General features: G+C 46.7%; 1 protein-coding gene across 3 annotated transcripts in view; it reads right to left on the bottom strand.

Annotated features, from left to right (window-relative positions):
- The window catches only part of LOC142188108 (uncharacterized), a 38707-nt gene extending 14736 nt beyond the window's left edge, over positions 1-23971 (bottom strand). Inside the window, exons 1-7 of one of the 3 annotated variants that reach the window (XM_075261771.1) lie at positions 23934-23971; positions 17243-17361; positions 15248-15520; positions 15041-15164; positions 11410-11510; positions 11246-11324; positions 11069-11163 (exon numbers count right to left, since the gene is read on the bottom strand). In XM_075261771.1, coding sequence (XP_075117872.1) covers positions 11069-11163; positions 11246-11324; positions 11410-11510; positions 15041-15164; positions 15248-15520; positions 17243-17320 — 750 coding nt within the window. In that variant the 5' untranslated portion in view covers positions 17321-17361; positions 23934-23971. Of the gene's footprint in view, positions 1-11068; positions 11164-11245; positions 11325-11409; positions 11511-14697; positions 14752-15040; positions 15165-15247; positions 15521-15737; positions 15754-17242; positions 17362-23933 lie in introns of those variants that run through there. The other 2 variants (XM_075261773.1, XM_075261772.1) reach the window with 2 other exon arrangements.
- Between the last annotated feature and the right edge of the window lie 1008 nt (positions 23972-24979).

Below are 24979 nucleotides of genomic sequence, written 5' to 3'. Positions count from 1 at the left end.
CCTATATAGATGTTCCCCAGGACTCAGCAGTGCCATCTACCTGCTGACTGTCTGGTACATGTATGAGTGCAGGAGCTCCACCCCCTATATAGATGTACCCCAGGACTCAGCAGCGCCATCTACCTGCTGACTGTCTGGTACATGTATGAGTACAGGAGCTCCACCCCCTATATAGATGTACCCCAGGACTCAGCAGCGCCCCCTACCTGCTGACTGTCTGGTACATGTATGAGTGCAGGAGGGGCGAGCTCCACCCCCTATATAGAAGTACCCCAGGACTCAGCAGCGCCATCTACCTGCTGACTGTCTGGTACATGTATGAGTGCAGGAGCGGTGAGCTCCACCCCCTATATAGATGTACCCCAGGACTCAGCAGCGCCATCTACCTGCTGACTGTCTGGTACATGTATGAGTACAGGAGCAGCGAGCTCCACCCCCTATATAGATGTACCCCAGGACTCAGCAGCGCCATCTACCTGCTGACTGTCTGGTACATGTATGAGTACAGGAGCAGCGAGCTCCACCCCCTATATAGATGTACCCCAGGACTCAGCAGCGCCATCTACCTGCTGACTGTCTGGTACATGTATGAGTGCAGGAGCTCCTCCCCCTATATAGATGTACCCCAGGACTCAGCAGCGCCATCTACCTGCTGACTGTCTGGTACATGTATGAGTGCAGGAGCGGTGAGCTCCACCCCCTATATAGATGTGCCCCAGGATTCAGCAGCGCCCCCTACCTGCTGACTGTCTGGTACATGTATGAGTACAGGAGCTCCACCCCCTATATAGATGTACCCCAGGACTCAGCAGCGCCATCTACCTGCTGACTGTCTGGTACATGTATGAGTACAGGAGCTCCACCCCCTATATAGATGTACCCCAGGACTCAGCAGCGCCCCCTACCTGCTGACTGTCTGGTACATGTATGAGTACAGGAGCTCCACCCCCTATATAGATGTACCCCAGGACTCAGCAGCGCCCCCTACCTGCTGACTGTCTGGTACATGTATGAGTGCAGGAGGGGCGAGCTCCACCCCCTATATAGATGTACCGCAGGACTCAGCAGCGCCATCTACCTGCTGACTGTCTGGTACATGTATGAGTACAGGAGCTCCACCCCCTATATAGATGTACCCCAGGACTCAGCAGCGCCATCTACCTGCTGACTGTCTGGTACATGTATGAGTACAGGAGCGGCGAGCTCCACCCCCTATATAGATGTACTCCAGGACTCAGCAGCGCCATCTACCTGCTGACTGTCTGGTACATGTATGAGTACAGGAGCGGTCAGCTCCACCCCCTATATAGATTTACCCCAGGACTCAGCAGCGCCATCTACCTGCTGACTGTCTGGTACATGTATGAGTACAGGAGCGGCGAGCTCCACCCCCTATATAGATGTGCCCCAGGACTCAGCAGCGCCATCTACCTGCTGACTGTCTGGTACATGTATGAGTGCAGGAGCTCCACCCCCTATATAGATGTACCCCAGGACTCAGCAGCGCCATCTACCTGCTGACTGTCTGGTACATGTATGAGTGCAGGAGCTCCACCCCCTATATAGATGTGCCCCAGGAATCAGCAGCGCCATCTACCTGCTGACTGTCTGGTACATGTATGAGTGCAGGAGCTCCACCCCCTATATAGATGTACCCCAGGACTCAGCAGCGCCATCTACCTGCTGACTGTCTGGGACATGTATGAGTGCAGGAGGGGCGAGCTCCACCCCCTATATAGATGTACCCCAGGACTCAGCAGCGCCATCTACCTGCTGACTGTCTGGTACATGTATGAGTACAGGAGCGGCGAGCTCCACCCCCTATATAGATGTACCCCAGGACTCAGCAGCGCCATCTACCTGCTGACTGTCTGGTACATGTATGAGTACAGGAGCTCCACCCCCTATATAGATGTACCCCAGGACTCAGCAGCGCCATCTACCTGCTGACTGTCTGGTACATGTATGAGTGCAGGAGCGGTGAGCTCCACCCCCTATATAGATGTACCCCAGGACTCAGCAGCGCCATCTACCTGCTGACTGTCTGGTACATGTATGAGTACAGGAGCTCCACCCCCTATATAGATGTTCCCCAGGACTCAGCAGTGCCATCTACCTGCTGACTGTCTGGTACATGTATGAGTGCAGGAGCTCCACCCCCTATATAGATGTACCCCAGGACTCAGCAGCGCCATCTACCTGCTGACTGTCTGGTACATGTATGAGTACAGGAGCTCCACCCCCTATATAGATGTACCCCAGGACTCAGCAGCGCCCCCTACCTGCTGACTGTCTGGTACATGTATGAGTGCAGGAGGGGCGAGCTCCACCCCCTATATAGATGTGCCCCAGGATTCAGCAGCGCCATCTACCTGCTGACTGTCTGGTACATGTATGAGTACAGGAGCTCCACCCCCTATATAGATGTACCCCAGGACTCAGCAGCGCCATCTACCTGCTGACTGTCTGGTACATGTATGAGTACAGGAGCGGCGAGCTCCACCCCCTATATAGATGTACTCCAGGACTCAGCAGCGCCATCTACCTGCTGACTGTCTGGTACATGTATGAGTACAGGAGCTCCACCCCCTATATAGATGTACCCCAGGACTCAGCAGCGCCATCTACCTGCTGACTGTCTGGTACATGTATGAGTGCAGGAGCGGTGAGCTCCACCCCCTATATAGATGTACCCCAGGACTCAGCAGCGCCATCTACCTGCTGACTGTCTGGTACATGTATGAGTACAGGAGCTCCACCCCCTATATAGATGTTCCCCAGGACTCAGCAGCGCCATCTACCTGCTGACTGTCTGGTACATGTATGAGTGCAGGAGCTCCACCCCCTATATAGATGTACCCCAGGACTCAGCAGCGCCATCTACCTGCTGACTGTCTGGTACATGTATGAGTGCAGGAGCTCCACCCCCTATATAGATGTACCCCAGGACTCAGCAGCGCCATCTACCTGCTGACTGTCTGGTACATGTATGAGTACAGGAGCTCCACCCCCTATAGAGATGTACCCCAGGACTCAGCAGCGCCCCCTACCTGCTGACTGTCTGGTACATGTATGAGTGCAGGAGGGGCGAGCTCCACCCCCTATATAGATGTACCCCAGGACTCAGCAGCGCCATCTACCTGCTGACTGTCTGGTACATGTATGAGTACAGGAGCGGCGAGCTCCACCCCCTATATAGATGTGCCCCAGGACTCAGCAGCGCCATCTACCTGCTGACTGTCTGGTACATGTATGAGTGCAGGAGCTCCACCCCCTATATAGATGTACCCCAGGACTCAGCAGCGCCATCTACCTGCTGACTGTCTGGTACATGTATGAGTGCAGGAGCAGCGAGCTCCACCCCCTATATAGATGTACCCCAGGACTCAGCAGCGCCATCTACCTGCTGACTGTCTGGTACATGTATGAGTGCAGGAGCGGTGAGCTCCACCCCCTATATAGATGTGCCCCAGGATTCAGCAGCGCCATCTACCTGCTGACTGTCTGGTACATGTATGAGTGCAGGAGCAGCGAGCTCCACCCCCTATATAGATGTACCCCAGGACTCAGCAGCGCCATCTACCTGCTGACTGTCTGGTACATGTATGAGTACAGGAGCTCCACCCCCTATATAGATGTACCCCAGGACTCAGCAGCGCCCCCTACCTGCTGACTGTCTGGTACATGTATGAGTGCAGGAGGGGCGAGCTCCACCCCCTATATAGATGTACCCCAGGACTCAGCAGCGCCATCTACCTGCTGACTGTCTGGTACATGTATGAGTACAGGAGCTCCACCCCCTATATAGATGTGCCCCAGGACTCAGCAGCGCCATCTACCTGCTGACTGTCTGGTACATGTATGAGTGCAGGAGCTCCACCCCCTATATAGATGTACCCCAGGACTCAGCAGCGCCATCTACCTGCTGACTGTCTGGTACATGTATGAGTACAGGAGCGGCGAGCTCCACCCCCTATATAGATGTACCCCAGGACTCAGCAGCGCCATCTACCTGCTGACTGTCTGGTACATGTATGAGTGCAGGAGCTCCACCCCCTATATAGATGTACCCCAGGACTCAGCAGCGCCATCTACCTGCTGACTGTCTGGTACATGTATGAGTGCAGGAGCTCCACCCCCTATATAGATGTACCCCAGGACTCAGCAGCGCCATCTACCTGCTGACTGTCTGGTACATGTATGAGTGCAGGAGCAGCGAGCTCCACCCCCTATATAGATGTACCCCAGGACTCAGCAGCGCCATCTACCTGCTGACTGTCTGGTACATGTATGAGTGCAGGAGCTCCACCCCCTATATAGATGTGCCCCAGGACTCAGCAGCGCCATCTACCTGCTGACTGTCTGGTACATGTATGAGTGCAGGAGCTCCACCCCCTATATAGATGTGCCCCAGGACTCAGCAGCGCCATCTACCTGCTGACTGTCTGGTACATGTATGAGTACAGGAGCTCCACCCCCTATATAGATGTACCCCAGGACTCAGCAGCGCCATCTACCTGCTGACTGTCTGGTACATGTATGAGTACAGGAGCTCCACCCCCTATATAGATGTGCCCCAGGACTCAGCAGCGCCATCTACCTGCTGACTGTCTGGTACATGTATGAGTGCAGGAGGGGCGAGCTCCACCCCCTATATAGATGTACCCCAGGACTCAGCAGCGCCATCTACCTGCTGACTGTCTGGTACATGTATGAGTACAGGAGCGGCGAGCTCCACCCCCTATATAGATGTACCCCAGGACTCAGCAGCGCCATCTACCTGCTGACTGTCTGGTACATGTATGAGTACAGGAGCTCCACCCCCTATATAGATGTACCCCAGGACTCAGCAGCGCCATCTACCTGCTGACTGTCTGGTACATGTATGAGTGCAGGAGCGGTGAGCTCCACCCCCTATATAGATGTACCCCAGGACTCAGCAGCGCCATCTACCTGCTGACTGTCTGGTACATGTATGAGTACAGGAGCTCCACCCCCTATATAGATGTTCCCCAGGACTCAGCAGTGCCATCTACCTGCTGACTGTCTGGTACATGTATGAGTGCAGGAGCTCCACCCCCTATATAGATGTACCCCAGGACTCAGCAGCGCCATCTACCTGCTGACTGTCTGGTACATGTATGAGTACAGGAGCTCCACCCCTATATAGATGTACCCCAGGACTCAGCAGCGCCATCTACCTGCTGACTGTCTGGTACATGTATGAGTGCAGGAGCAGCGAGCTCCACCCCCTATATAGATGTACCCCAGGACTCAGCAGCGCCATCTACCTGCTGACTGTCTGGTACATGTATGAGTGCAGGAGCGGTGAGCTCCACCCCCTATATAGATGTGCCCCAGGATTCAGCAGCGCCATCTACCTGCTGACTGTCTGGTACATGTATGAGTGCAGGAGCAGCGAGCTCCACCCCCTATATAGATGTACCCCAGGACTCAGCAGCGCCATCTACCTGCTGACTGTCTGGTACATGTATGAGTACAGGAGCTCCACCCCCTATATAGATGTACCCCAGGACTCAGCAGCGCCTCCTACCTGCTGACTGTCTGGTACATGTATGAGTGCAGGAGGGGCGAGCTCCACCCCCTATATAGATGTACCGCAGGACTCAGCAGCGCCATCTACCTGCTGACTGTCTGGTACATGTATGAGTACAGGAGCTCCACCCCCTATATAGATGTGCCCCAGGACTCAGCAGCGCCATCTACCTGCTGACTGTCTGGTACATGTATGAGTACAGGAGCTCCACCCCCTATATAGATGTACCCCTGGACTCAGCAGCGTCATCTACCTGCTGACTGTCTGGTACATGTATGAGTACAGGAGCGGTGAGCTCCACCCCCTATATAGATGTACCCCAGGACTCAGCAGCGCCATCTACCTGCTGACTGTCTGGTACATGTATGAGTACAGGAGCTCCACCCCCTATATAGATGTACCCCTGGACTCAGCAGCGTCATCTACCTGCTGACTGTCTGGTACATGTATGAGTGCAGGAGCTCCACCCCCTATATAGATGTACCCCAGGACTCAGCAGCGCCATCTACCTGCTGACTGTCTGGTACATGTATGAGTGCAGGAGCAGCGAGCTCCACCCCCTATATAGATGTACCCCAGGACTCAGCAGCGCCATCTACCTGCTGACTGTCTGGTACATGTATGAGTACAGGAGCTCCACCCCCTATATAGATGTACCCCAGGACTCAGCAGCGCCATCTACCTGCTGACTGTCTGGTACATGTATGAGTGCAGGAGCTCCACCCCCTATATAGATGTACCCCAGGACTCAGCAGCGCCATCTACCTGCTGACTGTCTGGTACATGTATGAGTACAGGAGCGGCGAGCTCCACCCTCTATATAGATGTACCCCAGGACTCAGCAGCGCCATCTACCTGCTGACTGTCTGGTACATGTATGAGTACAGGAGCGGTGAGCTCCACCCCCTATATAGATGTACCCCAGGACTCAGCAGCGCCATCTACCTGCTGACTGTCTGGTACATGTATGAGTACAGGAGCGGCGAGCTCCACCCCCTATATAGATGTACCCCAGGACTCAGCAGCGCCATCTACCTGCTGACTGTCTGGTACATGTATGAGTGCAGGAGCGGTGAGCTCCACCCCCTATATAGATGTACCCCAGGACTCAGCAGCGCCATCTACCTGCTGACTGTCTGGTACATGTATGAGTACAGGAGCTCCACCCCCTATATAGATGTTCCCCAGGACTCAGCAGCGCCATCTACCTGCTGACTGTCTGGTACATGTATGAGTGCAGGAGCTCCACCCCCTATATAGATGTACCCCAGGACTCAGCAGCGCCATCTACCTGCTGACTGTCTGGTACATGTATGAGTGCAGGAGCTCCACCCCCTATATAGATGTACCCCAGGACTCAGCAGCGCCATCTACCTGCTGACTGTCTGGTACATGTATGAGTACAGGAGCTCCACCCCCTATAGAGATGTACCCCAGGACTCAGCAGCGCCCCCTACCTGCTGACTGTCTGGTACATGTATGAGTGCAGGAGGGGCGAGCTCCACCCCCTATATAGATGTACCCCAGGACTCAGCAGCGCCATCTACCTGCTGACTGTCTGGTACATGTATGAGTACAGGAGCGGCGAGCTCCACCCCCTATATAGATGTGCCCCAGGACTCAGCAGCGCCATCTACCTGCTGACTGTCTGGTACATGTATGAGTGCAGGAGCTCCACCCCCTATATAGATGTACCCCAGGACTCAGCAGCGCCATCTACCTGCTGACTGTCTGGTACATGTATGAGTGCAGGAGCAGCGAGCTCCACCCCCTATATAGATGTACCCCAGGACTCAGCAGCGCCATCTACCTGCTGACTGTCTGGTACATGTATGAGTGCAGGAGCGGTGAGCTCCACCCCCTATATAGATGTGCCCCAGGATTCAGCAGCGCCATCTACCTGCTGACTGTCTGGTACATGTATGAGTGCAGGAGCAGCGAGCTCCACCCCCTATATAGATGTACCCCAGGACTCAGCAGCGCCATCTACCTGCTGACTGTCTGGTACATGTATGAGTACAGGAGCTCCACCCCCTATATAGATGTACCCCAGGACTCAGCAGCGCCCCCTACCTGCTGACTGTCTGGTACATGTATGAGTGCAGGAGGGGCGAGCTCCACCCCCTATATAGATGTACCGCAGGACTCAGCAGCGCCATCTACCTGCTGACTGTCTGGTACATGTATGAGTACAGGAGCTCCACCCCCTATATAGATGTGCCCCAGGACTCAGCAGCGCCATCTACCTGCTGACTGTCTGGTACATGTATGAGTGCAGGAGCTCCACCCCCTATATAGATGTACCCCAGGACTCAGCAGCGCCATCTACCTGCTGACTGTCTGGTACATGTATGAGTACAGGAGCGGCGAGCTCCACCCCCTATATAGATGTACCCCAGGACTCAGCAGCGCCATCTACCTGCTGACTGTCTGGTACATGTATGAGTGCAGGAGCTCCACCCCCTATATAGATGTACCCCAGGACTCAGCAGCGCCATCTACCTGCTGACTGTCTGGTACATGTATGAGTGCAGGAGCTCCACCCCCTATATAGATGTACCCCAGGACTCAGCAGCGCCATCTACCTGCTGACTGTCTGGTACATGTATGAGTGCAGGAGCAGCGAGCTCCACCCCCTATATAGATGTACCCCAGGACTCAGCAGCGCCATCTACCTGCTGACTGTCTGGTACATGTATGAGTGCAGGAGCTCCACCCCCTATATAGATGTGCCCCAGGACTCAGCAGCGCCATCTACCTGCTGACTGTCTGGTACATGTATGAGTGCAGGAGCTCCACCCCCTATATAGATGTGCCCCAGGACTCAGCAGCGCCATCTACCTGCTGACTGTCTGGTACATGTATGAGTACAGGAGCTCCACCCCCTATATAGATGTACCCCAGGACTCAGCAGCGCCATCTACCTGCTGACTGTCTGGTACATGTATGAGTACAGGAGCTCCACCCCCTATATAGATGTGCCCCAGGACTCAGCAGCGCCATCTACCTGCTGACTGTCTGGTACATGTATGAGTGCAGGAGGGGCGAGCTCCACCCCCTATATAGATGTACCCCAGGACTCAGCAGCGCCATCTACCTGCTGACTGTCTGGTACATGTATGAGTACAGGAGCGGCGAGCTCCACCCCCTATATAGATGTACCCCAGGACTCAGCAGCGCCATCTACCTGCTGACTGTCTGGTACATGTATGAGTACAGGAGCTCCACCCCCTATATAGATGTACCCCAGGACTCAGCAGCGCCATCTACCTGCTGACTGTCTGGTACATGTATGAGTGCAGGAGCGGTGAGCTCCACCCCCTATATAGATGTACCCCAGGACTCAGCAGCGCCATCTACCTGCTGACTGTCTGGTACATGTATGAGTACAGGAGCTCCACCCCCTATATAGATGTTCCCCAGGACTCAGCAGTGCCATCTACCTGCTGACTGTCTGGTACATGTATGAGTGCAGGAGCTCCACCCCCTATATAGATGTACCCCAGGACTCAGCAGCGCCATCTACCTGCTGACTGTCTGGTACATGTATGAGTACAGGAGCTCCACCCCTATATAGATGTACCCCAGGACTCAGCAGCGCCATCTACCTGCTGACTGTCTGGTACATGTATGAGTGCAGGAGCAGCGAGCTCCACCCCCTATATAGATGTACCCCAGGACTCAGCAGCGCCATCTACCTGCTGACTGTCTGGTACATGTATGAGTGCAGGAGCGGTGAGCTCCACCCCCTATATAGATGTGCCCCAGGATTCAGCAGCGCCATCTACCTGCTGACTGTCTGGTACATGTATGAGTGCAGGAGCAGCGAGCTCCACCCCCTATATAGATGTACCCCAGGACTCAGCAGCGCCATCTACCTGCTGACTGTCTGGTACATGTATGAGTACAGGAGCTCCACCCCCTATATAGATGTACCCCAGCACTCAGCAGCGCCTCCTACCTGCTGACTGTCTGGTACATGTATGAGTGCAGGAGGGGCGAGCTCCACCCCCTATATAGATGTACCGCAGGACTCAGCAGCGCCATCTACCTGCTGACTGTCTGGTACATGTATGAGTACAGGAGCTCCACCCCCTATATAGATGTGCCCCAGGACTCAGCAGCGCCATCTACCTGCTGACTGTCTGGTACATGTATGAGTACAGGAGCTCCACCCCCTATATAGATGTACCCCTGGACTCAGCAGCGTCATCTACCTGCTGACTGTCTGGTACATGTATGAGTACAGGAGCGGTGAGCTCCACCCCCTATATAGATGTACCCCAGGACTCAGCAGCGCCATCTACCTGCTGACTGTCTGGTACATGTATGAGTACAGGAGCTCCACCCCCTATATAGATGTACCCCTGGACTCAGCAGCGTCATCTACCTGCTGACTGTCTGGTACATGTATGAGTGCAGGAGCTCCACCCCCTATATAGATGTACCCCAGGACTCAGCAGCGCCATCTACCTGCTGACTGTCTGGTACATGTATGAGTGCAGGAGCAGCGAGCTCCACCCCCTATATAGATGTACCCCAGGACTCAGCAGCGCCATCTACCTGCTGACTGTCTGGTACATGTATGAGTACAGGAGCTCCACCCCCTATATAGATGTACCCCAGGACTCAGCAGCGCCATCTACCTGCTGACTGTCTGGTACATGTATGAGTGCAGGAGCTCCACCCCCTATATAGATGTACCCCAGGACTCAGCAGCGCCATCTACCTGCTGACTGTCTGGTACATGTATGAGTACAGGAGCGGCGAGCTCCACCCTCTATATAGATGTACCCCAGGACTCAGCAGCGCCATCTACCTGCTGACTGTCTGGTACATGTATGAGTACAGGAGCGGTGAGCTCCACCCCCTATATAGATGTACCCCAGGACTCAGCAGCGCCATCTACCTGCTGACTGTCTGGTACATGTATGAGTACAGGAGCGGCGAGCTCCACCCCCTATATAGATGTACCCCAGGACTCAGCAGCGCCATCTACCTGCTGACTGTCTGGTACATGTATGAGTGCAGGAGCTCCACCCCCTATATAGATGTACCCCAGGACTCAGCATCGCCATCTACCTGCTGATTGTCTGGCACATGTATGAGTACAGGAGCGGCGAGCTCCACCCCCTATATAGATGTACCCCAGGACTCAGCAGCGCCATCTACCTGCTGACTGTCTGGTACATGTATGAGTACAGGAGCTCCACCCCCTATATAGATGTACCCCAGGACTCAGCAGCGCCATCTACCTGCTGACTGTCTGGTACATGTATGAGTACAGGAGCGGTGAGCTCCACCCCCTATATAGATGTACCCCAGGACTCAGCAGCGCCATCTACCTGCTGACTGTCTGGTACATGTATGAGTGCAGGAGCTCCACCCCCTATATAGATGTACCCCAGGACTCAGCAGCGCCATCTACCTGCTGACTGTCTGGTACATGTATGAGTACAGGAGCTCCACCCCCTATATTGATGTACCCCAGGACTCAGCAGCGCCATCTACCTGCTGACTGTCTGGGACATTCTCCTCCGGGCAGTCCTGGGAATACAGAGGACTCAGGGGACATCTCTCGGGGGGATTTCTCCTACTGGATCCATCTGTAGATAACACAGAATGAGGTAATGACTGCATATGATGATGGGAGTAGTAGTATCTAGGTTACCCTCAGACCCTCCTTACACTGCTGATCAGTCCAGTAATCCGTCTCCTCATCTACTTCATCCACAAACTCGATCTTAATATCCATCAGATCTTCATCCTAAACAGATACAAAAAAAGGAAAAGAAAAATGTAACACCAGTTACTATTTGGTAAAATATTGGTGGGAATTTGGAGGCGCCTACTAAAGGATTCTTTGGGAAATTATTATTCTCCTCCGGGCAGTCCTGGGAATACAGAGGACTCAGGGGACATCTCTCGGGGGGATTTCTCCTACTGGATCCATCTGTGGAGACACAAACACACAGTGACGGAATCCATGAGCTGCTGGAGATCTGTCTATACATCAGACACTTCTAGGGTGACTTATGGAGCTGCTGTTCTAAAAAAGATATTTTAATATTGCATTAAAGCAAGCTATGGTTTCCTAAGTGTTCTAAAGTGTTGCCCATCTATTATCATGGTAGTCCTGGGATTACACTCGCTGCGCCCCTTGATTAGTCCCTTGAAGACTATAGTTTACAAAATGGCATCACTTTTGGGGGAATTTTAATGTTCTGGCACCTCAGGAGCTCTGTAAATGTGATATGGCGTCCAAAAACCAGTCACTCTAAATCTACACCCCAAAGGCCAAAAACCTCTCCTTTCTTCCTGAGCCTGGCTGAGTACAAAAAGCAGTTTACACCTTCATAGACTTTTATATCCATGGCAACCTGCTTAAAATTTTGGAATTGCATGTCTGTGATAAAGTGGGCACAACATAGAAGGCATATTTCTTTAAAAATTTAAATTTTCACTTTGCACATTAATTTCTAAAATGGGGTCAAATTTTGGGTTTAAGTTTTTTTTTAATTTTTCCTCAGAGCCCCACAATTGCCCTCCAAGGCAGTGTAAATCATCAGATTGGGATTCCAAAGTACAAGGTGCTCTTTCACTTCTGTGCCCTGTCATTTTTCTAAGGTCACATGATGAGAGTTTCCAAAATCAGAGAACAGCAAAGTAACTGGGCAGCGAACCTTTCACGGTGCCACCAATGGGAATGACATATTGGGCACCGAAATAGGAGATCTGTCAGTTTTCATTTTGTACCACTGAATACGCATTTCTTTTTTAGAAACCATCTCTGGAGTCAGAATAATCCCCACACCCCTTAATACGTCTTATGGCCTCTGCAAATGATTCTGCCCTCCAAAACCCTAATGGCGCCCCTCACCTTCTGCGCCTTGATATGTACCCAAACAACAGCTTTCATTCGCATGTCAAGTAATTCCGTAATCAGAAGAAATTGTATATCAAATTTAGGGGCGCATTTTCTTCTTTAACTTGTGAAAATAAGATATTAGGCGCTAAAGTCACATTATATTGCAAAAAAAAAGTTACTTTTTATTTAATGTATTAATTTGAAACAGCTGCAGGGTCAAAATGTTGACTATAAACCTTGACAAATACCTTGAGGGGTGTAGTTTCCTAAATGGCATCACTTTTAGAGGTTTCCATTGTATTGGTACTTTAGGGACTCTGCAAATGCGCCATTGCACCCGAAAAATATTCCAGCAAAATCTGTCTCCCAAAAGACAAACAGCGCTCTTTCTTCTCTAAGCCACCACCACGTACCCATAAAGCAGATTACAAACACATATGGGGCATCTCTGTGCTCTGCAGAAAAATGGAGAGTCCAAACAGCAGCACAAGAATGGGGTATTCCTGCCCCTGTGTGTGATGTTAGGACAGGTGGAAATTTTAATTAATCAATCACATCTCCCCTACAAGAGGTCAGAGAGACCTCCCCTCCCCCTGTGTTAGTTATACAGTATAATCGTAAAAAAATTAAAAAAAAAGTTTTACGCTGCTGTTTGGACTAAGGGAAAACAGATCTACATAATCCTTCATCCTCCTACGTCCAACAACAGCACAAGAATAGGGAGATAGCAAGGGAGGGATCTCTTAACATGTGGATGACAAAACCAAACGTCCAAAGGCGACAGCCTCTGAACTGCGCCAATCAAATCTATAATGCTTTACGAATGTTAGGCGAGAACGCCAAGTGGCCGCAAATCTGGTCCAGGGAGAGAGAGCGTCTCTCAGCCCAAGAGGTTGCAACTGCTCTGGTGGAATGGGCACATACTAACTCAGGGGCAGGCAAGCCCTGAGTGTGCAAATAGCAAAAAAATTGCCTTCTTAATCCACCTTGATCAGGTAGTCTTGGAAGCTTTAGCTCCCCTGTTGTGCCCAAAGACATTAATCAGCAAATGTTCAGATTTCCTGAAAGAAGTTCACTCAAGGTAGATTCGGAAGCACCTTACCAGGTCCAAGGTATGTAATCTCTCCTCCGCTTCAGGCGAGGGAGAGAGAAAAAAGGCTGCTAGAGAAATTACCTAATTGATGTTTGAGCAGAACCTTTGGCAAGAACCCCTAAATAAACCTGAGCTGTACCCGGTCAGGGAAGACAGACAAGTAGGGCTCCGAGGTGGCCAACGCCTGGAGCTCACTGATCCTCTTGGCTGAAGTTATAGCCAGAAGAAAAGTTTAAGAGAGATATTTCAGATCTACTTCTTCCAGAGATTCAAAGGGAGCACAACATAACCCCTGAAGGACTGCAGCCAAATCCCACTGTGGGACAGGGGTCTGAATAGGGGGCGGAGCCTAATGGCCCCTTTTAGGAATTGAGCAATCATAGGATCCTGTGATAGACGAGTACCCAGGAGAGCGGAAAGGGCGACTACATGGACCTTCAGGGTTGCTGCAGTTAAGCCTTTATCCAGACCATTTTGCAGAAACTTCAGAATTGTCTCTGTAGAAGGCTCACTAAGCCTAGCCCCTCCCACTGTCACGCGACCCCACCCTTGCTAACTCACTAAGTCTATTGATACCACCCATTACTAGCCCCTCCCACTCTCCCCGTCTCCCTTGCTAAGCTAATCCGGCCACTACTAGAAGAGAGGAAGAGGGGGAGGAGCAGTTTCCCAGCCACAGAAAGGCTTGGTAAGTAGCGCAGGGGGAAGATTGACGGTGACGTTCCGTTTCGGAAGCGGTGAAACAGAACGTCACCGGATTATATGGGTAGTTATAGATTTCTTTTAAATGATGGAAATTATAAGTTAGGTGGTGGGAGGGAGTTTAGGGGTTAATCATCAGTTTATCATGGACAACCCCTTTAAAGAAGTCTACTTTGGGTTTGCGTGGTCCCTCCTCCACCCGGTACTTTTACGGACATTCCCTTGACGCCCCTCCAAGCAGATGTGGTGACCTTGTTGCCATCCTATCTCTGGTTATGAGATTTATTTCTGCTCTGATAGTTGCTTGTGACTTCAAATACAACCCAATAAGGTGAGAAGCCACCTATAAACATTTCTGAAGCTTTGTGGGTATCATTGCTCATGCCCTATGCACTGCTCCGTGCTTGTTCTATATGTTTTTTTATTGCAAAAACACAACCCTGGAAGAGAAAGGGTTAAAATGTAAAGAGAACGTACCCCATGAATGGCAGCAATTCTCCATAACGGCAATGTTAGGGTAATGCACTCTACCAATCTGCAATAATTGTTCCGGAATAAATGGAAGCCCAGTCAACACATTGAACCGATTGTCATGTTCTTCAGAAGTGCGCAGATCTCAATCTGACTTTGTAGTAAGACGAGTCCTATCAGGAGAAGATCTGCTGCTAATGACTTGTGCCATCTACCACAGGACACCTTCAAACGTCTTGTAGAGTCCAATGGGTCAGGGGTGTCTTAGTGGCACGAGTGAACCCAAACGATATTAGGCAAATGGTTTTAATGTCGTGGATGATCAGAATATACATGTGTCTCCTCTTACCTTGTAAAGTGAGGGGCTGGTAATTTTCCACCCAAAAATCATTGTACCGATCCTTGTGTCCTTCTAAATACTCCCACTCCTCCATGGAGAAATAGACAGCGACATCCTGACACCTTATAGGAACCTGACAACACAATGATACAGTCATCACCCCTCCCCCTCCAGTGCTGTTACTGGAGAATTTCCCAGCATTCCCAGCAGTGTCACCTCTCCAGTCAGCAGCTCCAGCATCTTGTTGGCGAGTTCTAGAATCTTCTGCTCATGTATCAGGGAGAGAGGGGGAGGGGCTGTGATGGGGCCCCGGCTCCTGCTCCCTCCTCCTCCTGGCTCTGTGATGGGGCCCCGGCTCCTGCTCCCTCCTCCTCCTGGCTCTGTGATGGGGCCCCGGCTCCTGCTCCCTCCTCCTCCTGGCTCTGTGATGGGGCCCCGGCTCCTGAGAGCCACACAGTCCCCCGATGTCTTCTTTACTAGTGAGTATTCCTGTGTATGGAGAGACAATAGATGATAGAAATGTAGTACAGATACCTCTCCGCTCAGCAGATACATGATAGAAATGTAGTACAGATACCTATCTGCTCAGCAGGGAGATGATAGAAATGTAGTACAGATATCTCTCCGCTCAGCAGATAGATGATAGAAATGTAGTACAGATACCTCTCCGCACAGCAGATAGATGATAGAAATGTAGTACAGATACCTCTCCGCTCAGCAGATAGATGATAGATATGTAGTACAGTTACCTCTCCGCTCAACAGATACATGATAGAAATGTAGTACAGATACCTCTCCGCTCAGCAGATACATGATAGAAATGTAGTACAGATACCTCTCCGCTCAGCAGATAGATGATAGAAATGTAGTACAGATACCTCTCCGCTCAGCAGGGAGATGATAGAAATGTAGTACAGATACCTCTCCGCTCAGCAGATAGATGATAGAAATGTAGTACAGATACCTCTCCGCTCAGCAGATAGATGATAGAAATGTAGTACAGATACCTCTCCGCTCAGCAGATAGATGATAGAAATGTAGTACAGATACCTCTCCGCTCAGCAGATACATGATAGAAATGTAGTACAGATACCTCTCCGCTCAGCAGATACATGATAGAAATGTAGTACAGATACCTCTCCGCTCAGCAGATAGATGATAGAAATGTAGTACAGATACCTCTCCGCTCAGCAGATAGATGATAGAAATGTAGTACAGATACCTCTCCGCTCAGCAGATAGATGATAGAAATGTAGTACAGATACCTCTCCGCTCAGCAGATAGATGATAGAAATGTAGTACAGATACCTCTCCGCTCAGCAGATAGATGATAGAAATGTAGTACAGTTACCTCTCCGCTCAGCAGATAGATGATAGAAATGTAGTACAGATACCTCTCCGCTCAGCAGATAGATGATAGAAATGTAGTACAGATACCTCTCCGCTCAGCAGATAGATGATAGAAATGTAGTACAGATACCTCTCCGCTCAGCAGATAGATGATAGAAATGTAGTACAGATACCTCTCCACTCAGCAGATAGATGATAGAAATGTAGTACAGATACCTCTCCGCTCATCAGATACATGATAGAAATGTAGTACAGATACCTCTCCGCTCAGCAGATAGATGATAGAAATGTAGTACAGTTACCTCTCCGCTCAGCAGATAGATGATAGAAATGTAGTACAGATACCTCTCCGCTCAGCAGGGAGATGATAGAAATGTAGTACAGATACCTCTCCGCTCAGCAGATAGATGATAGAAATGTAGTACAGATACCTCTCCGCTCAGCAGATAGATGATAGAAATGTAGTACAGTTACCTCTCCGCTCAGCAGATAGATGATAGAAATGTAGTACAGATACCTCTCCGCTCAGCAGATAGATGATAGAAATGTAGTACAGATACCTCTCCGCTCAGCAGATAGATGATAGAAATGTAGTACAGATACCTCTCCGCTCATCAGATACATGATAGAAATGTAGTACAGATACCTCTCTGCTCAGCAGGGAGATGATAGAAATGTAGTACAGATACCTCTCCGCTCAGCAGATAGATGATAGAAATGTAGTACAGATACCTCTCCGCTCAGCAGATAGATGATAGAAATGTAGTACAGGTACCTCTCCGCTCAGCAGATAGATGATAGAAATGTAGTACAGATACCTCTCCGCTCAGCAGATAGATGATAGAAATGTAGTACAGATACCTCTCCGCTCAGCAGGTAGATAATCTCCAAGGTGAAGGCTAATATTCTGTTGGTGATCCCATCCCTGTCCTTGTCCATTCTTGGTGGGTCGTTCAAGAGAAAGAGCTTTCCAGAGGTCCCTGGGTGAACAGGAGTACAACATTATGTGAAATACTGAGCAATAGGTAAAACAAAGACTTACTGTCACACAGGCAGTGACACATGGACAACATAACACCCATTTTTTTCCATGATTAAGTTAAATTCTTCTTGACACACTGAGCATCACTGGTAACTCTACCTAGTCACACAGCTTATACTGCGCTTCATAAACGTTATTACTTGTGCTGCTCTAAAAATAGGGAAGTGGCATGTTAGACATGAGAAAGTTCCAAAAGGGGTTCGTTCTTGGTGTGCGCCGGGCAGGAGCGTCTGTGACACGAGTTGCTGGGTGTGTGGAGGTCTACTAGTTTCATGATTGCATTCTCAACCACTAACCCCCCCCCCAAAGAGTCACTACATAAGATACATACAATGAATATAACTCAATACAAAACATATATCATAGATAAATACAATGACATGTAACCAAATGTCTACAAGTATGAGATATAACAGTCAGTAACAAAACGTAATACCTGTAGCCATGGTTAGCCGTAGACCAAACGAACGGGAATGCAGTGGACACTCAGATGAAGGAGATGTCAAAACCACACCCCAACACGCATTTCGCCACACCCCAACACGCATTTCGCCACACCTCAACACGCATTTCACCACATCCCAACACGCATTTCGCCACACCCCAACACGCATTTCGCCACACCCCAACACGCATTTCGTCACACCCCAACACGCATTTCGCCACACCCCAACACGCATTTCGCCACACCCCAACACGCATTTCGCCACACCCCAACACGCATTTCGCCACACCCCAACACGCATTTCGCCACACCCCAACACGCATTTCGCCACACCCCAACACGCATTTCGCCACACCCCAACACGCATTTCGCCACACCCCAACACGCATTTCGCCACACCCCAACACGCATTTCGTCACACCCCAACATGCATTTCGCCACACCCCAACACGCATTTCGCCACACCCCAACACGCATTTTGCCACACACCAACTTCGTCAGGAGGCAAAGCTCATATAAAATAGAGGGGTATATGTATGCAGACTAAAGGACCATGATAATGAATTGCAGCTGCGTGATGTAACACCCACCATGTCAGACGCCCTAACACTCCCGTATACTCCCAGGCTTTCATACATATACATAAAATATAACAAATAATTAATGAAAGGCGAGGTCATAATGACAAGTGGCATAAAAGATAACGGAGACATTAAAGGCTCAAAATAAATGCATAGCCGCAAGTTTAAATACCCCAAAAGCCCTAATGATATGTAAAAGGGTCCAAAGGGTTTGAGGACACCAACGCCCCCACGTGATGCAGCGACGTCATTGCAATGAATCGCCCATTAATACCAACCTATCATAGAAGATGTATAGCAACGTCCTCCTGCATGATGACATAGGCGCACACAAGCACACCCACCAACTACATAGAAAGACTGTGGGCCTAACCATGGAGGTATGTCAGCGAAGGCACGACATACAGTGCGCCGAAGCCAACAACCACATAACAAGAGGAAAATAAAGACACATGCATAGTGTGAACAGGCTGCAATGTAATACCGGTAGAGATGAGAAAACAGTAAAATATTGGACTCTTCAAACGAATATGGAACCCCATTATAGTCTATGGGAGAAAATGCTTCGTTTCAGGGGATCCCACCATTCACCTCAGGAGAGTCACCAAGTCCACTAGGACACCTCAGGAAATGATGCCAACACCTCTTTTTCCCATAGGAATGCATTGACCAGCGTTGATTGGCCAGTGTACAGCATTCGGCCAATCAACGCTGGTTCTGCCGGAGGAGGCGGAGTCTAAGATCCGTCCACAGCAGTTTCCATTGTGGCTTGATCTCAGATGTAGCAGTGCTGACACAACTCTGCTACACGGAGAAGCGGCAGAGCTCAGCACACACAGAGATGCCGCAGAGCTGAGTGTGCAACATGGTTCAAAGCACACTCAGCACTGCGATGATGTAGTAGTGCTGGCCGTGCGCTCAGCTCGTCTGCATCTTCGGAGTAGCTGAGCTGAGCACACGGCCAGCACTGCTTCATCTCCCATGTAGCATCTTCGGAGTAGTCAAGCTGAGCGTGCGGCCAGCCCTGCTAGATCTTGTCATAGGAATGCATTGACCATCAACGCTGGTTCTGCCAGAGGAGGCGGAGTCTAAGATCCGTCCACAGCAGTTTTCAGTGTGGTCCAATCTCAAATGTAGCAGTGCTGAGTGTGCGTTGAACCATGCTGCACACTCAGCTCAGCTGCATCTGATATAGCACTGTGTAGTACGAATGTACATAATATAGTACTGTATATAGTGTATATGTCTATAGTACTGTATATATGTCTATAGCACTGTGTAGTATATATGTACATAATATAGTACTGTATATAGTGTATATGTCTATAGTACTGTATATATGTCTATAGCACTGTGTAGTATATATGTACATAATATAGTACTGTATATAGTGTATATGTCTATAGTACTGTATATATGTCTATAGCACTGTGTAGTACCTATGTACATAATATAGTACTGTATATAGTGTATATGTCTATAGTACTGTATATATGTCTATGGCACTGTGTAGTATATATGTACATAATATAGTACTGTATATAGTGTATATGTCTATAGTACTGTATATATGTCTATAGCACTGTGTAGTATATATGTACATAATATAGTACTGTATATAGTGTATATGTCTATAGTACTGTATATATGTCTATAGCACTGTGTAGTACCTATGTACATAATATAGTACTGTATATAGTGTATATGTCTATAGTACTGTATATATGTCTATAGCACTGTGTAGTACCTATGTACATAATATAGTACTGTATATAGTGTATATGTCTATAGTACTGTATATATGTCTATGGCACTGTGTAGTACATATGTACATAATATAGTACTGTATATAGTGTATATGTCTATAGTACTGTATATATGTCTATGGCACTGTGTAGTACATATGTACATAATATAGTACTGTATATAGTGTATATGTCTATAGTACTGTATATATGTCTATGGCACTGTGTAGTACCTATGTACATAATATAGTACTGTATATAGTGTATATGGCTATAGTACTGTATATATGTCTATAGCACTGTGTAGTACATATGTACATAATATAGTACTGTATATAGTGTATATGTCTATAGTACTGTATATATGTCTATAGCACTGTGTAGTACATATGTACATAATATAGTACTGTATATAGTGTATATGTCTATAGTACTGTATATATGTCTATAGCACTGTGTAGTACATATGTACATAATATAGTACTGTATATAGTGTATATGTCTATAGTACTGTACATATGTCTATAGCACTGTGTAGTACATATGTACATAATATAGTACTGTATATAGTGTATATGTCTATAGTACTGTATATATGTCTATAGCACTGTGTAGTACATATGTACATAATATAGTACTGTATATAGTGTATATGTCTATAGTACTGTATATATGTCTATAGCACTGTGTAGTATATATGTACATAATATAGTACTGTATATAGTGTATATGTCTATAGTACTGTATATATGTCTATAGCACGGTGTAGTATATATGTACATAATATAGTACTGTATATAGTGTATATGTCTATAGTACTGTATAGACGTCTATAGCACTGTGTAGTATATATGTACATAATATAGTACTGTATATAGTGTATATGTCTATAGTACTGTATATATGTCTATAGCACTGTGTAGTATATATGTACATAATATAGTACTGTATATAGTGTATATGTCTATAGTACTGTATATATGTCTATAGCACTGTGTAGTATATATGTACATAATATAGTACTGTATATAGTGTATATGTCTATAGTACTGTATATATGTCTATAGCACTGTGTAGTATATATGTACATAATATAGTACTGTATATAGTGTATATGTCTATAGTACTGTATATATGTCTATAGCACTGTGTAGTATATATGTACATAATATAGTACTGTATATAGTGTATATGTCTATAGTACTGTGTATATGTCTATAGCACTGTGTAGTACCTATGTACATAATATAGTACTGTATATAGTGTATATGTCTATAGTACTGTATATATGTCTATAGCACTGTGTAGTACATATGTACATAATATAGTACTGTATATAGTGTATATGTCTATAGTACTGTATATATGTCTATAGCACTGTGTAGTACATATGTACATAATATAGTACTGTATATAGTGTATATGTCTATAGTACTGTATATATGTCTATAGCACTGTGTAGTACATATGTACATAATATAGTACTGTATATAGTGTATATGTCTATAGTACTGTATATATGTCTATAGCACTGTGTAGTACCTATGTACATAATATAGTACTGTATATAGTGTATATGTCTATAGTACTGTATATATGTCTATAGCACTGTGTAGTACCTATGTACATAATATAGTACTGTATATAGTGTACATGTCTATAGTACTGTATATATGTCTATAGCACTGTGTAGTACATATGTACATAATATAGTACTGTATATAGTGTATATGTCTATAGTACTGTATATATGTCTATAGCACTGTGTAGTACCTATGTACATAATATAGTACTGTATATAGTGTACATGTCTATAGTACTGTATATATGTCTATAGCACTGTGTAGTACATATGTACATAATATAGTACTGTATATAGTGTATATGTCTATAGTACTGTATATATGTCTATAGCACTGTGTAGTACATATGTACATAATATAGTACTGTATATAGTGTATATGTCTATAGTACTGTATATATGTCTATAGCACTGTGTAGTATATATGTACATAATATAGTACTGTATATAGTGTATATGTCTATAGTACTGTATATATGTCTATAGCACTGTGTAGTATATATGTACATAATATAGTACTGTATATAGTGTATATGTCTATAGTACTGTATATATGTCTATAGCACTGTGTAGTACATATGTACATAATATAGTACTGTATATAGTGTATATGTCTATAGTACTGTATATATGTCTATAGCACTGTGTAGTATATATGTACATAATATAGTACTGTATATAGTGTATATGTCTATAGTACTGTATATATGTCTATGGCACTGTGTAGTATATATGTATATAATATAGTACTGTATATAGTGTATATGTCTATAGTACTGTATATATGTCTATGGCACTGTGTAGTATATATGTACATAATATAGTACTGTATATAGTGTATATGTCTATAGTACTGTATATATGTCTATAGCACTGTGTAGTACCTATGTACATAATATAGTACTGTATATAGTATATATGTCTATAGTACTGTATATATGTCTATAGCACTGTGTAGTATATATGTACATAATATAGTACTGTATATAGTGTATATGTCTATAGTACTGTATATATGTCTATAGCACTGTGTAGTATATATGTACATAATATAGTACTGTATATAGTGTATATGTCTATAGTACTGTATATATGTCTATAGCACTGTGTAGTATATATGTACATAATATAGTACTGTATATAGTGTATATGTCTATAGTACTGTATATATGTCTATAGCACTGTGTAGTACCTATGTACATAATATAGTACTGTATATAGTATATATGTCTATAGTACTGTATATATGTCTATAGCACTGTGTAGTATATATGTATATAATATAGTACTGTATATAGTGTATATGTCTATGGTACTGTATATATGTCTATGGCACTGTGTAGTATATATGTACATAATATAGTACTGTATATAGTGTATATGTCTATAGTACTGTATATATGTCTATGGCACTGTGTAGTATATATGTACATAATATAGTACTGTATATAGTGTATATGTCTATAGTACTGTATATATGTCTATAGCACTGTGTAGTATATATGTACATAATATAGTACTGTATATAGTGTATATGTCTATAGTACTGTATATATGTCTATAGCACTGTGTAGTATATATGTACATAATATAGTACTGTATATAGTGTATATGTCTATAGTACTGTATATATGTCTATGGCACTGTGTAGTACATATGTACATAATATAGTACTGTATGTAGTGTATATGTCTATGGTACTGTATATATGTCTATAGCACTGTGTAGTATATATGTACATAATATAGTACTGTATATAGTGTATATGTCTATGGTACTGTATATATGTCTATAGCACTGTGTAGTATATATGTACATAATATAGTACTGTATATAGTGTATATGTCTATAGTACTGTATATATGTCTATAGCACTGTGTAGTATATATGTACATAATATAGTACTGTATATAGTGTATATGTCTATAGTACTGTATATATGTCTATAGCACTGTGTAGTATATATGTATATAGTAGTCTATAGCACTGGGGTACATATATACTGTACATAGCATTTGCCTATAGCACTGTATATAGTATAAGTTTGTTCCTAGAACATGCACAGCAGATATACACAGCTCTGCTGCACCTCTCCATAGGGTCACTGCTCTATAGAGATGATATACACCGTCAGCATAGCCGGGAAATTCAACTCACCCCGCACTGCAGAGCCCTCTATGCGGACGGTACCTGAGCATGTGATCCCCTGACTCCGCCCATACTGATCACATGACCACATCGTCGCTACGCTAGAATGGAGCGGGTAAAATCTGGAGCTGCCTGGTCTGCTGAGAATCCGGTAGGTGGCGCTGCTGCTGAGCCCGTATCTATGAGGCTCCGCCTGCTGTGGCCACTGTAGGGGAGACAGAGTAAGGGTTACCTATAGAGGAGACAGAGTAAGGGTTACCTATAGAGGAGACAGAGTAAGGGTTACCTATAGAGGAGACAGAGTAAGGGTTACCTATAGGGGAGACAGAGTAAGGGTTACCTATAGAGGAGACAGAGTAAGGGTTACCTATAGGGGAGACAGAGTAAGGGTTACCTATAGGGGAGACAGGGTTAGGGTTACCTATAGGGGAGACAGAGTAAGGGTTACCTATAGGGGAGACAGAGCTAGGGTTACCTATAGGGGAGACAGGGTTAGGGTTACCTATAGGGGAGACAGAGTAAGGGTTACCTATAGGGGAGACAGAGTAAGGGTTACCTATAGGGGAGACAGAGTAAGGGTTACCTATAGGGGAGACAGAGTAAGGGTTACCTATAGGGGAGACAGGGTTAGGGTTACCTATAGGGGAGACAGAGTAAGGGTTACCTATAGGGGAGACAGAGCTAGGGTTACCTATAGGGGAGACAGGGTTAGGGTTACCTATAGGGGAGACAGAGTAAGGGTTACCTATAGGGGAGACAGAGTAAGGGTTACCTATAGGGGAGACAGAGCTAGGGTTACCTATAGGGGAGACAGAGTAAGGGTTACCTATAGGGGAGACAGAGTAAGGGTTACATATAGGGGAGACAGAGTTAGGGTTACCTATAGAGGAGACAGAGTAAGGGTTACCTATAGGGGAGACAGAGTAAGGGTTACCTATAGGGGAGACAGAGTTAGGGTTACCTATAGGGGAGACAGAGTAAGGGTTACCTATAGGGGAGACAGAGTAAGGGTTACCTATAGGGGAGACAGAGTAAGGGTTACCTATAGGGGAGAC

This window comes from Leptodactylus fuscus, unplaced genomic scaffold (genome assembly GCF_031893055.1).
Source record: "Leptodactylus fuscus isolate aLepFus1 unplaced genomic scaffold, aLepFus1.hap2 HAP2_SCAFFOLD_372, whole genome shotgun sequence".
In the NCBI taxonomy this organism is placed as follows: Eukaryota; Metazoa; Chordata; class Amphibia; order Anura; family Leptodactylidae; genus Leptodactylus; species Leptodactylus fuscus.
Note: the sequence above shows the minus strand (reverse complement) of the source record. Positions and strands in the feature narration are given on the sequence as shown.